A 14610-nucleotide genomic window follows, 5' to 3' on the forward strand; every position below is an offset into this window, starting at 1 on the left:
CTATAAATCACACTTTACTTTAAAGTAACACTCCACTGTATTTGTGAAAATAGGCTCATTTTACAAGAACCAACATGCACCTGATCTTTCAGCTTAGCTTAGCATAGATCATTGATTCAGATTAGACCATTAGCATCTCGCTTAAAAACGACCAAAGAGTTTTGATTAAGAATTTTAGTATTCCTATTTAAAGTTTGACTCTTCTGTAGTGTCATACTGATGCAAAATGAAAAGTTGCTATTTTCTAGGTTGGAGTGGTTATAGGAACTTTACACTCATTTGGGCATAATAATCAAGTAACTTTGCTGCCGAACCATGACAGATTTAAAGAAACACCAACATTTTTGAGAATAGGCTCATTTTACAGTGTTAAACAGTTGAGTTTTACCATTTTCTTACCATTTTTTTTATTCATTCAGTCAATTTCCGTGTTTGACAAAAGCATTTTTTGCTTAGCTTAGCATAAACCATTGAATCAGATTAGACCATTAGCATCTCACTAAAAATGACCAAAGAGCTTTCATAATTTGATGCAATATGAAAAGTAGCTTTTTTCTAGGTTGATATGGTTATAGGAACTATACCATGGTTTCCGCTACATTCATTCCTCCGAGGCGACGCACCGAAAAATCATCCCACCACGGCTACATTACAGCATCTCATTTAAAACATTCAGTCTTTTATTTTAATAGCGGGTGATAATCGCACCAAAACTTATTAAAAGGTAAGTGAATTATAACAGCGTGAACATTTCTGTAATCGTAGTTGTGCTGTTCGTTATTTGTTTAACCCTTTAAGGAGACATTCTGACTGACAGGTGCGTGATGCGTGAGGCTAGCAAACACAGCGTAGCTTTCAGTTAAGATGAACACAGTTTCCATAATCATACTTTATAGATCAAGGTCTGTGGCTCTGCATACAATGACTTTATCTTGCTGGAGTTTATAACGCATTAATGTCGCTCTGTAGGTCTATTGGAGACATTCATAAATATTCCTAGCAAATCTAATAAATGTTGGAGACACACTCACTACATAAACGCACTAAATCACACTTCAGCAGCGTTTATTTGAGAGCGCACTAGAAGATCTGCAATTGAGCAGCGTATATTTGAGGGCATGCAAGAAGCTGCGTGCACGAGCAGAGGAAACCGGCGCTCAAGCAAGGGGGAGGCCTGCTGCCACAGCTGGAAATAATCCTAGAGGAAACATTGTATGCTCTTATTTCAGTGTAATAATCAAGAAACTTTGCTGCCGTACCATGACAGATTTAAAGAAACACTTACATTTTTGCGGAAAATAGCCTCATTTTTCAGCTCCCTTAAGTGTTAAACAGTTGAGTTATACCATTGTTTTTTATTCATTCAGTCAATTTCTGGGTTTGGCGAAAGCATTTTTAGCTTAGCATAAATCATTGAATTGGATTAGACCATTAGCATCTCACTAAAAATGACCAAACAGCTTTAATAATATTCCTGGTTAATTCTTGACTCTTCTGTATTGTTATCTTGTAATGAGGCAAATAAAAAGTTGTTGTAAAAATTTTGTAGGCTGATGTGAATAGGAACTATACTCTCATTCTGTCATAATATTTTAAAAACTTTGTTGCTGTACTATAACAGATTTAAAGAAACACTTCAATTTTTTGGAAACAGGCTCATTTTACAGCTCCCCAAGTGTTAAACAGTTGAGTTTTACCATTGTTTTTCATTCATTCAGCCAATTTCCAGGTTTGACGAGACCATTTTTAGCTTATCTTAGCATAAATTATTGAATCGGATTAGACCGTTAGCATCTTGCTTAAAAATCACCCAAGAGCTTTGATAATATTACTGTTTAAATCTTGACTATTCTGTAGTGTTATCTTGTAATGATGCAAAATGAAAGTTTTATATTTTCTGTCCCTAAATGGATAGGAACTATACTCTCATTCTGGCGTAATAATCAAGTAACTTTGCTGCCGTACCATAACAGATTTAAATAAACACTCCATTTGTTTGGAAAATAGGCTCATTTTATAGCTCCACTAGTGTTAAACAGTTGAGTTTTACCATTTTTATAATTCATTTAGTCAATTTCTGGGTTTGACGAAAGCATTTTTAGCTTAGCTTAGCAAAAATCATTGAATCAGATTAGACCATTAGCATCTCACTCAAACATGACCAAAAAGCTTAGATAATATTCCTGTTTAAATTTTGACTCTTGTGTACTGTCATCTTAAACTGATGCAGAATTTAAAGTTGTTATTTAGACTGATATGGATAGGAACTATATTCTCATTCTGGCGTAATTCTCAAGAAACTTTGCTGCCGAACCATAACAGATTTAAAGGAACACTTTATTTGTTTGGATAACAGGCTCATTTTACAGCTCACTGAGTGTTTAACAGTTTAGTTTAACAATTTTTTTTTTATTCATTCAGCCCATCTCTGCGTCTGGAGAGAGCACTTTTAGCTTAGCATCAGTCCTTGAATCAGATTAGACTGTTAGCATCTCACTAAAAAATGAGCAAAGAGTTTTGATAATTTTTCTATTTAAAGTTTGAGACTATTGTAAGCTCATTTTACAGCTCCCCTAGTGTTAAACAGTACAGTTTTACCATTTTTTTTCATTAATTCCGTCAATTTCTGGGTTTGGCGTGAACATTTTTAGCTTAGCTTAGTTTAGCTTAGCATAGCATAAATCATTGAATCGGATTAGACCATTAGACTCTGCTGTAGTTTCATTGTGTACTAAGACTGATGGAAAATGAACAGTTGCTATTTTCTAGGCTGATTTGAATAGGAACTATACTCTCATTCTGTCATAATAATCAAAAAAAATTTGCTGTCGTACCATGACAGATTTAAAGAAACACTTTAATTATTTGGAAATAGGCTCATTAGACAGCTCCCTAAGTGTTCAACAGTTGAGTTTTACCATTGTTTTTTATTCATTCATTCAATTTCTGGGTTTGGCGTGAGCATTTTTTGCTTAGCATAAATCATTGAATCGGATTAGACCATTAGCATCTCCCTTAGAAATGACCACAGAGTTTTGATAATTTTACTATTTAAAGCTTGACTCATAGTTTCTTGACTGTAGTTTTATTGTGTACTAAGACGGATGGAAAATGAAAAGTTGCTATTTTCTAGGCTGATATGGATAGGAACTATACTCTTATTCTGGCGTAATAATCAAGAAACTTTGCTGTCGTACCATGACAGATTTAAAGAAACACTTACATTTTTTGGAAATAGGATAATTTTACAGCTCCCCAAGTGTTAAATAGTTGAGTTATACCATTTTTTAATTAATTCAGTCAATTTCTGGGTTTGACGTGAGCATTTTTAGCTTAGCTTAGCATAAATCATTGAATCAGATTAGACCATTAGCATCTCACTAAAATGACCACAGAGTTTTGATAATTTTCATCTTGTACTAATGCAAAATAAAAAGTTGCTGTTTTCTAGGTTGAAATGGTTATAGGAACTATACTCTCATTCAGTTGTGTTAATCAAGAAACTTTGCTGCTGTACCATGACAGATTTATCCATTAATTAATCATTACATCGGATTAGACCATTAGCATCTCCCTCAAAAAAAGTTCAGATAATTTTCCTATTTAAAGCTTGTAGTTGCATATTGTAAGAGTGACGGAATATTAAAAGTTTGCTATTTTCTGAGCTGATATGGAGAGGAACCATTATTGTAGCAGTGCAATAATATTATGCAGCAATGGGAAACCAGCTAACCTTAGTGTATTAAATAAATACACTTTAAGATCTGCACCAAAGTACATATATTCTGAACCGTCTCGATTGTTACAAGATTTTCAGGTGCTCCGCAATATTTTTGCTGCTGCTGTCATGGCACGGCAGTAAAAGTTTCTTGACCATTACGCCAGAATGGCAGTAAAGTTCCCATGCATATCAACCAATAAAAGAGCAGCATTTCATTTTCCGTCAGTCTGACTACAAGCTGTAATTACAGAAGGGTCAAACTTTAAATAGGAAAATGATCTCTTTAGTCGTATTTTAGTAAGATGCTAACGGTCTAATCCGATTCAATTATCTATGCTAAGCTAAGCTAAAAGTGCTTCCACCTGGAGATCATGTAAATGAATTCAGAAATGATAAAACTCAACTTTACATACAGGAGAGCTGTAAAATGAACTTATTTTTAATTTTAAAAAGTAGAAAGTTTCTTTAAGGTACAGTTCTCGCTATTAATAAACCATTATGTATGACTTTTGCATCCTATTTTGCTGTTAATTAATAGTCATTAAGGTAGTAGTAGGATTATTTAGATATGTAGAATAAGATCTTGCCGAATATGTGCTCTATAAATACTAATAAGCAGCACATATCTCAATAATAGGCATGTAATAAGACACAGATTAATAGTGACAATTATTTCTTAAACAATACAGTTCCATTAGCTGATGTTAGTATATAATTAACCCCTCTGGGGTCAGCAAACATGTTTAAGTCTTTTAGCACATTAAAAGGGAGAATTGATGAGGCAAACACCGATTTCAAAACTGTAAAGTGTCTATTTTTATTTCTATATAGTCCATCATTATTCGCGGGAGTTACGTCCTAAAAATAACCCACGATAGGCGAAATCTGTGAAGTAGTCTGCTTTATTTTTAACAATTATTAGAGATGTTTTAAGGCTGTAAACCCCCTCACTACACACTTCTTTTCTCAGGCATTAACAGGCATTAACATTTTCACTCTTTTCACACTCTCTAAGCTCAAACCTTTGTAGAAAAATTAGTCCAGTATTATAGAATGAACCAAAGATCAAAACCTGCTGTCTGGCTCAAACATTCATCGCTGTCAGCAAAAGGTTGATGAAGATCTTCAGCTTTAGTGTGGATAATGTTGGCATCCGGCGTAATGTTCTTTATCCTGCAGTCACTGATCCACAAAACTAAAGCAGACTCCATTCTTAAGGGGGTCGCACACCGGATGCACTGCGCACATGACAGTTGGAAGAAACACACACCGGACGCACAACATTCACATGTTATTTAAAATGAAACTATTCAGATGGAGCTCTGTGGTGCAGCAGTAATATGAACAGTGTCCTGAGACGTAGCTGGGAGCCACAGACAGTCACAGGCTTTTTTTAATAGTTTGCAGTGCTATATTGTCTGGGTTGGTGTTGTATATTACGCTACAAACACCTTGTAAGGCAAGGCAAGGCAAGGCAAGTTTATTTATATAGCACATTTCATACACAGTGGCAATTCAAAGTGCTTTACATAAACAGGAATAAAAGAAACAAGTAATAAACTGCAGCACATTTTCTCTTAATTTACAGACTTATTTCACTAGATATTTTTTCTATATTATTTCTATATTATTATTATGATATATTATTACTTCTATACTATATTATTTCAAGCTACTAAAATGTCAATAAGTCCCATTGTTAAACGGCAGAGTTTAATTTTCAACATTAAAAGTCTTTGACAGAGTAGAGATCAGCATCCCATAATGATTCATAAATGCTACATAACTACTGTTCATTGTAGCTCATGTTAGTAAATGCATTAACTAATGAAGCCGTATTGTGAAGTGTGATCAATAAAGATGTTAATTAATCTTGTATATTGACAGAATAACATGAGAGAGTGTGCAGACGCCGTACAGCGAAGCCGGATTGATGGTGGACGCTTTCTGGTAGGTTCCTTTTTTAGTGCGTTTTTATTTTTGGCCAATTTCCTTATTTTCACTTTGCAAGTGACACAATAATCTGAGGTGTTCATTCCTCAAGTGCTCTAATCAATTGTTTGGATAAAATCAGGGATGTAATCTTAAACAGAAAACGCAGCAGTGCTTTAAATGTTTAACATGAAGAAGAAACCCGAGTCGACTTCCTTAAATAGGTTGACTGGAGCGTGAAGCAAACATCCTGTAATGGATTTGCATTGTGTAAGATTTTATTGAGGTCTGATAATGTAGATCATGTGGTGAAACTGAAGCTGTCAGTTCATGCTCGGAGAAAGTTTTTTTTATATAATGGTGTATGTGGGATAATTCATACCGTCAATGTCTCAATCTGTAGTGCAGGTTTGGAGGAATCTGGCTTGAAATATATGTATTAATTAACAATCAAAGAAAAAAAAGCATAGAATTTTCACACAAGCTTAAACAGAAAAATGTAAATACAAGATGAAGAGATAAAGTGAATAAAATCAAATAAAATAAAATAAACACACTGGCTTGAAAACAAGAAATATATTTAATAAATAATACAAGATAAAGGGAAAATTAAATTAAATAAAATTAAAACCGACAAAAATGGCTTGAAAAGAAGAAATATATTTAATAAATCAACAAGAAACAAATGAAGAAATGGATTTTCATTCACACAAAGCAAATAAATAAATAATTAAATAAAATACAAGATAAAGGGGAAAATAAAATGGCTTGAAAAAAAATAAATATATTTAATAAATCAACAAGAAACACACAAACCAAATAAATAAATAAACAAATAAACAAATGAATAAATAAATAAATAAATAAATAAATAAATAAAATACAAGATAAAGGGGGAAATTAAATTAAATAATAAAAAAATAAAATAAAATAAAAATACATTTAGTAAATCAGCTGAGAAAACTAAAACAAACAAAGAGTGCAATTTAAATAAAATATATATATATATATATATATATATATATACATATATATATATATTTTATCTTTAGGCGTTCTACCTAGCAGCTGGGAAAAAACTATGGGACAATGCATGAAATCTTATATCAGTTTCTGTGAAGACGTGTGCATTCCTACCAGGACTCAACTCACATACAATAATGACAAACCATGGTTCACTGTAAAACTCAGACAGCTACGTCAGGCCAAGGAGGTTGCTTACAGAAATGGGGATAGGGCCTTGTATAAACAGGCCAAATACACACTGGAAAAGGAGATCAGAGTCGCAAAAAGGAACTATTCTGAGAAACTAAGGAGTCAGTTCTCTTCCAGCGACTCAGCATCTGTGTGGAAAAGTTTGAAAAACATCACAAACTACAAGACACCATCCCCCAGCACTGTAGACAATGAACGACTTGCAAACGACCTGAATGAGTTTTACTGCCGGTTTGAGAAAACCCCCCACACCCACTCTGAACTGCTCTTCACGCCACCATTAACACCACCACCACCCCCCCGCCTCCCTCATACCTGCCCTACAGTTCAGTGAAGAGGAGATGCGCCAGGTCTTCCGGAAACAGAAGAGGAAAAAAGCACCAGGCCCAGATTTTATAACACCAGCCTGTTTAAAATCCTGTGCTGACCAACTGGCCCCCATCTTCACCCTGATCTTCAACAGATCACTGGAGCTGTGTGAAGTGCCCTCCTGCCTCAAACGCTCCACCATCATCCCCATCCCAAAGAAACCCAAACTTACAGGACTAAATGACTACAGACCGGTGGCACTAACATCTGTGGTCATGAAGTCCTTTGAAAAACTGATGCTGGCTCACCTGAAGGACATCACTGAACCCTCACTGGATTCTCTTCAGTTTGCCTACAGAGCAAACAGGTCTGTGGATGATGCGGTTAATATGGGACTGCATTATGCTCTGCAACACCTAGACAGACCAGGGACCTATGTGAGGATGTTGTTTGTTGACTTCAGCTCGGCGTTTAACACTATCATCCCAAAACTTCTCCTGCCCAAATTAACTCAGCTCTCTGTGCCCACCTCTGTCTGTCAGTGGATCAACAGCTTCCTAACGGACAGGCAGCAGCTGGTGAAGCTGGGAAAATTCTCATCTAGCATCCGCACAATCAGCACTGGCGCCCCCCAGGGGTGTGTCCTCTCCCCACTGCTCTTCTCCCTGTACACGAATGACTGCACATCAAAAGACTCCTCTGTGAAGCTCTTGAAGTTTGCAGACGACACCACACTTATCGGCCTAATTCAGGACGGTGACGAGTCTGCCTACAGACAGGAGGTTAAGGAGTTGGCTGTCTGGTGCAGTAACAACAACCTGGAGCTCAACACGCTCAAAACAGTGGAGATGATAGTGGACTTCAGGAGAAACCCCCCTGCTCTCCCCCCACTGAGCATCATGGACAGCATTGTGGCAGCAGTGGAGTCATTCAAGTTCCTGGGCACCACCATCTCTAAGGACCTGAAGTGGGACACTCACATTGACTCCATTGTCAAAAAAGCTCAACAGAGGCTGTACTTTCTTCGTCAGCTGAGGAAGTTTAACCTCCCAAAGGAGCTGCTGAAACAGTTCTACACCTCCATCATTGAATCAGTCATCTGCACATCAATAACTCTCTGGTTTAGCTCAGCTACTAAATACGACCTCCGAAGACTACGTCGAATAGTTCGGACTGCTGAGCGAATCACTGGTACAACCCTTCCTACTCCCCAAGAACTGTACTTATCCAGAGCGAGCAGAAGGGCTGCCAAAATCACTCTGGACCCCTCACACCCAGCACACTGCCTCTTTGAACTTTTACCTTCTGGTCGACGCTACAGAGCACTGCGCACCAGAACAGCCCGACACAGAAACAGTTTCTTCCCTCAGGCAATCCATCTCATGAACACTTGATGATAATAATTGCGGAACCAACATCACTACTGCTATACACTTTTATACACATATACACTTATTTAACAACACACTTTACATGCCAATTTGCACATAACAGCTGCACATATAACGTTGTATATAGTAATAAACATGTACATACACTTGTCAATCTGTATATTTGCACTCACTACTTACTTCTATTTTTAAAAATATATTTATTATCTGTTTTTTGTCCTGTCTCTGTAATTCTGTTGCACTGTAGAAGCTCTGTCACCAAAACAAATTCCTAGTATGTGTGAACATACCTGGCAATAAAGCTCTTTCTGATTCTGATTCTGATTCTGAAATGAAATGAAATGAAATGAAATGAAATAAAAGAAAATAAAAGAAAATAAAAGAAAATAAAAGAAAAAAGAAAAGAAAAGAAAAAGAAAAGAAAGATGATAGACTGAATTTAACCAAGCTTTTTTTAATAACCACTAAATGTATGCAAAAGAAAGAAACACACTGTTCCTCATTTTCACTTGGTTGACATAATGACAGAAATTCCTCACATCTTATACAGTAGCATTACAACGAAAAGAAAAATCCTGACAGTCTTGCTTAATATTAAATTAAACAACTTCCTAAATAGTAATTAAACACCCAACCAGCCAGTAATTTCCACAAAAAGAAATACTACAGTAAATTATATTAAACACTAGCACTATCCTATAGTAAAGTACTTGAATAATCAGTTGTGGTGATTGTACAGTTGCTATGGTAACACAACAACTATAGTAATTGATCTGTTGTGGTGATTCTATAGTTGCTATGGTAACAACAACTATAGTAATTGATCTGTTGTGGTGATTCTATAGTTGCTATGGTAACACAACAACTATAGTAATTGATCTGTTGTGGTGATTCTACAGTTGCTATGGTCACACAACAACTATAGAAATTGATCCGTTGTGGTGATTCTATAGTTGCTATGGTAACACAACAACTATAGTAATTGATCTGTGGTGGTGATTCTACAGTTGCTATGGTAACACAACAACTATAGTAATTGATCTGTGGTGGTGATTCTACAGTTGCTATGGTAACACAACAACTATAGCAATTGATCAGTTGTGGTGATTCTACAGTTGCTATGGTAACACAACAACTATAGTAATTGATCTGTTGTGGTGATTCTACAGTTGCTATGGTAACACAACAACTATAGTAATTGATCTGTTGTGGTGATTCTACAGTTGCTATGGTAACACAACAACTATAGTAATTGATCTGTTGTGGTGGTTCTACAGTTGCTATGGTAACACAACAACTATAGTAATTGATCTGTTGTGGTGATTCTACAGTTGCTATGGTAACACAACAACTATAGTAATTGATCTGTTGTGGTGGTTCTACAGTTGCTATGGTAACACAACAACTATAGTAATTGATCTGTTGTGGTGATTCTACAGTTGCTATGGTCATAACTATAATAATATAAACAAATGACCCAATAGATACACTATAGTTAATACCACACTATGCTGGAGCATTCGTGAACAGAGAGTTGTAAATAAATACAGTATAATACACTTTACTACACTTTTCACAACACATCTTTGAGCTGTAGTCTATAACTGCTTCTGGCCACATGTTCTGCAGATCCTGCAAGTGTGAGTGGAGTGTGTGTTGTTGCTGCTCTACATCACACTCATGTCCTCCTGAATGGCTGCTGAACACATAGATTGGATAGTTTTGCATATTAGTGTGGAGTTTATGCAGTGAACATCTGCTGGACGAGTGTGTAGATCACAGCTATGCCTGCTCTGATGCTCAGTGACAGTGTGTGTGTGTGTATGTCTATGTGAGAGTGTGTGTAAGAGTATTTGTGTGCGCGCATTGGGTGTGTGTGTGCTGAGTGTGTGTGTGTGTGTGTGTGCGTGCGTGCGTGTTTAAACGTAATTGTGTGTGTGTCTGCACTTAATGTGTGTGCAGAGTGTGTGTGTGTGTGTGTGTGTGTATGTCTATGTGAGAGTGTGTGTATGAGTATTTGTGTGTGCGCGCATTGAGAGTGTTTGTGCTGAGTGTGTGTGTGCACTTAATGTGTGTGCAGAGTATGTGCTGAGTGTGTGTTTAAACGTATTTGTGTGTGTGCATGTGCTGAGTGTGTATGTGTATATATCTGTGCTGAGTGTGTGTGTGTGTGTGTGTGGGTGTGTGGGTGTGTGTGTGCGAGTGTGTGTGCATTGAGAGTGTGTGCTGAGTTTATGGGTACTTAGTGTTGGTTCTGAACGTGTGTGTGTGTGTGCGTGCATTGAGAGTGTGTGCTGAGTTTATGGGTACTTAGTGTTGGTTCTGAACGTGTGTGTGTGTGTGCGTGCATTGAGAGTGTGTGCTGAGTTTATGGAAACTTAGTGTGTGTCCCCTGAGTGTGTGTGTGTGTGTGTGTGTGTGTGCATTGAGAGTGTGTGCTGAGTTTATGGGTACTTAGTGTTGGTTCTGAACGTGTGTGTGTGTGTGCGTGCATTGAGAGTGTGTGCTGAGTTTATGGAAACTTAGTGTGTGTCCCCTGAGTGTGTGTGTGTGTGTGTGTGTGCATTGAGAGTGTGTGCTGAGTTTATGGGTACTTAGTGTTGGTTCTGAACGTGTGTGTGTGTGTGCGTGCATTGAGAGTGTGTGCTGAGTTTATGGAAACTTAGTGTGTGTCCCCTGAGTGTGTGTGTGTGTGTGTGTGTGCATTGAGAGTGTGTGCTGAGTTTATGGGTACTTAGTGTTGGTTCTGAACGTGTGTGTGTGTGTGTGTGTGTGTGTGTGTGTGTGCGCATAGCTAAATGATTCTAATATTAAACACATTCCTACACAAATATCCCTGTTTTCTGACTTTAGATGCCTTTTAGAGCTGTTGTAGGAGAATTTTACACAATATTAGGATAATTTAAAGGGGTCATATCAAGCAAAAATCACTTTAATAAGGGGTTTAAACACAGTTGTGTGTCAGCAGTGTGTGAATATCTCCAGCCTCTAATAGTCAACATTAATTAAGTGTATTTGTTCTAATCAGGCTTGATATAAACAGTCTGCAGAAACACTGTGATTGACATTCTCCCTTTATACGTGTCATCAGAGGAAGAAAGCCCCACCCACTAGTTCCCATCCCTTCCTTGATTAGCATAAACAGCAGCCCTGAGTGAGAAGCAGCCGTCTGTCCATTAGCCATTAGCATGTTTGAGCTGCTGAAGATAATGTCAGCATAGACTAAGAGGATTATAGATGTGGAGTTTTAGATGAAGCAGTGACAGGAGTCTCCATAGACTGACAGAAGCATGAAGCACACAGTAGCCGCATTTCCACTGTCGGGCCAGTGCTTTTATCAGGCTGGGCCAATCGCCCGGAAGGTTGAGCAGTGAGCCCGAAATCATGTCGCATTTCCACTGTCAGGCTAGTAGCTCGCAGCACGCCATGTAAACCCCGCCCCCCAGAACATCCCCTGAATCAAACATCACACAACCCGCCCACTTCAGCGGGAATCAGGCAGATTAAGCACACCATCGCATCATCACGAAACCATTCAAATGAAGACAACCGAAACAAACGAATGACACGTTACTGTACAGCATTACATGATATGTCTATACGCACAGGCCTGTGTGTTTCCATTCATTATATTAGTTTACTCGCTGTTACGATCCTTGATGAAAATATGTCTAGGGAATTAAAGGAGTAACATAAAGATGACCAAAGTATAAACTGGAGATTAAAATGGCAAGAGAAGACACAACTACAAATTAGCACCGCAAAAGATTTATTGCTCCCACAGTATTTACAGTATTTATAAACAATAATTGAAAATAACCAAGATGAACCCGGGAGAGGGAACAGAAGGTGCGCTAGCAAAATCAAAGAAATAAATATAACAAAAATATTGCCTTAAACTCCTCCCCAAACCACTAAATAAGAGAACAATATGAAAAGAAAAGTCTTCAGCGCCAAAAGCGCCCTGAACTTACACTAATGTGAAAAATAGAAATACAAAATTAGCGCACTTCGCTAGCTAGTGTGTCTATACATCAATAATCCTGCGTGCAAAGTATGTATGTCACGTGACTTACTATGTTGTTCCAGATCTCCCTTGTCAAAAGTCACAGAAGGATCTTGAATGGAGCATTAGCGGGCTAGAGATGTAAAAACACACATCAGAACTCTCAAACAAATCTCACTCAAAGTCAACATCAGTAACAGCTACAAAACACACGGACACCACCAAACAGACAACACGCCAACAACAACAGCAGCAGCTGATCTCTTCCAGTTGCCGCTTCCTATTAAAGGGCTCTTCACGAGCGTGATTGGCAGAGAGAGAAGTCGTCGTCACACGGTTGATTTAGATTGGCAGTCCTGTCAGCCAATAGTGCTGCGAAGTAGGCGGTACCTGTGAAAATGATAGGGCCGGTAGAGAGAGAGAGAGAGAGACAGAAAGAACATACACGCAGCAAAACTGTGCGGTTCATAACACTCGTCGACCGACTGTTGGCATCGTGCATCGAGTGGTCTCGCCACATAGCTGGGTGCGCACCAGTCATAATATAAAACCACAGAAATTCTCCGGTAAAAACTCTGTATAAAACGTGTTTTATAACATCCTCGTTTTGATAGATGCTGTCAAACTCAGCCTAAATGCTCCGGAGAGACCTAAAACATAGGCTCCCTAGGCTATATGACACTTAATAGGTGATTCCCCTTTATTTAAGGATGTTGCATATTATTCGGTTATCTTAAGTAAAGGAAACCGTTAAGTGTTTGTAAGTGTAAGTAAGATATAGCCTATATTTCGTTGCGTTTAGCAGATATCCACTACTAAAGCTACATTTCATCATATAAACTAGAAATTCCAAGAGTTCAGTCAAAGCAGGGTGAATCGGCTTTCAGCTACTAACAGCGCCCCCTGCTGGAATCAGCTTCCAGAAATGATCAGATGTGCTCCAACATTAGGCACTTTCACATCAAGACTGAACACACATCTGTTTAGCTGTGCCTTTACTGAATGAGCACTGTGCTACGTCCAACAGATCGCACTTCTTTTTCATTCTTTTATGACACATTTTATCTGTTTTTATGCTTATTTATTTTATTTTTTTTACTAGTTTTTATTTCTCTTATACTTGTTTCTTTTATTCCTGTTTATGTAAAGCACTTTGAATTGCCACTGTGTATGAAATGTGCTATATAAATAAGCTTGCCTTGCCTTGACATTTCATTTTTAAATTTTCCACGTCATATAAACACACAAACATTTGTTTGAGGACAAGTTTTCCCCAATCCATTTGTAAAGCAGCACTGCGCAGGACTGGATGACAGAAGAGAATGTAGTTTCTGGTTTCACTCGCCAGAAAATGCTCTGTTTGCACGATTTGATTAATATCATCATATCCAAATACTTCATTCATTTTCTTTTCGGCTTAGTCCCTTTATCAATCCGGGGTTGTGTAAGAGGCTAAATGATCATATGCATTTGTTTATATGAATGCCATACTGACTCCAAAGGCAGATACTGATAAGATCAGGGCCTGGTGTGTGGACTTTGGGGGTTTTACGATGTTGTCACATGTTGGTTGGTCAGTTTGAATGTCTCAGCATTTGGGCTTTAGTCACATGGTCAAGAAAGAGACAAAATAGGTGGTAAAACGCTGCTCTGCCTCTTTTCCTGGTCTGCTTTCCTCCTCTGCTCCTCTCCTCCTCTGGAGTCTATCTTCTCTGACTCTACTGCAGTAAGGCTAACTTCTGAGCCTGCTCTCTTTGTCTCTCTCTCCCTCCCCCTGTGTCTCTCCTTCTACCTCTGGTAACTTTAAGTTTACATTTAAGCTGGGTACATATTATATCATAAGTTTTATCATTCCATATTTGATCATTTTATACAGTTATTTTGTAACTAATTCAGTTGTAACCATAGAGAATTATTGTCATTAAATCATGTCTCCTCTACACCAATCAGCTGGTGTTTGGTGTGCAGTTTGGCGCAAAATGGCTGCCGTCGCATCATCCAAGTGGATGCTGCACACCGGTGATGGATGAGGAGAT

The 14610-nt window shown here is 37.8% G+C and overlaps 1 protein-coding gene across 1 annotated transcript in view; it reads left to right on the forward strand.

The window, feature by feature from the left end:
• Window positions 1-14610, forward strand: part of blnk (B cell linker) — a 69706-nt gene that overhangs the window by 152 nt on the left and 54944 nt on the right. The window contains exon 2 of the mRNA XM_056471483.1: window positions 5609-5671. Within this exon, the coding sequence (XP_056327458.1) occupies window positions 5609-5671 (63 nt within the window). The remainder of the gene's footprint in view (window positions 1-5608; window positions 5672-14610) is intronic.

Source organism: Danio aesculapii, chromosome 13 (assembly GCF_903798145.1).
Source record: "Danio aesculapii chromosome 13, fDanAes4.1, whole genome shotgun sequence".
Lineage (NCBI taxonomy): Eukaryota > Metazoa > Chordata > Actinopteri > Cypriniformes > Danionidae > Danio > Danio aesculapii.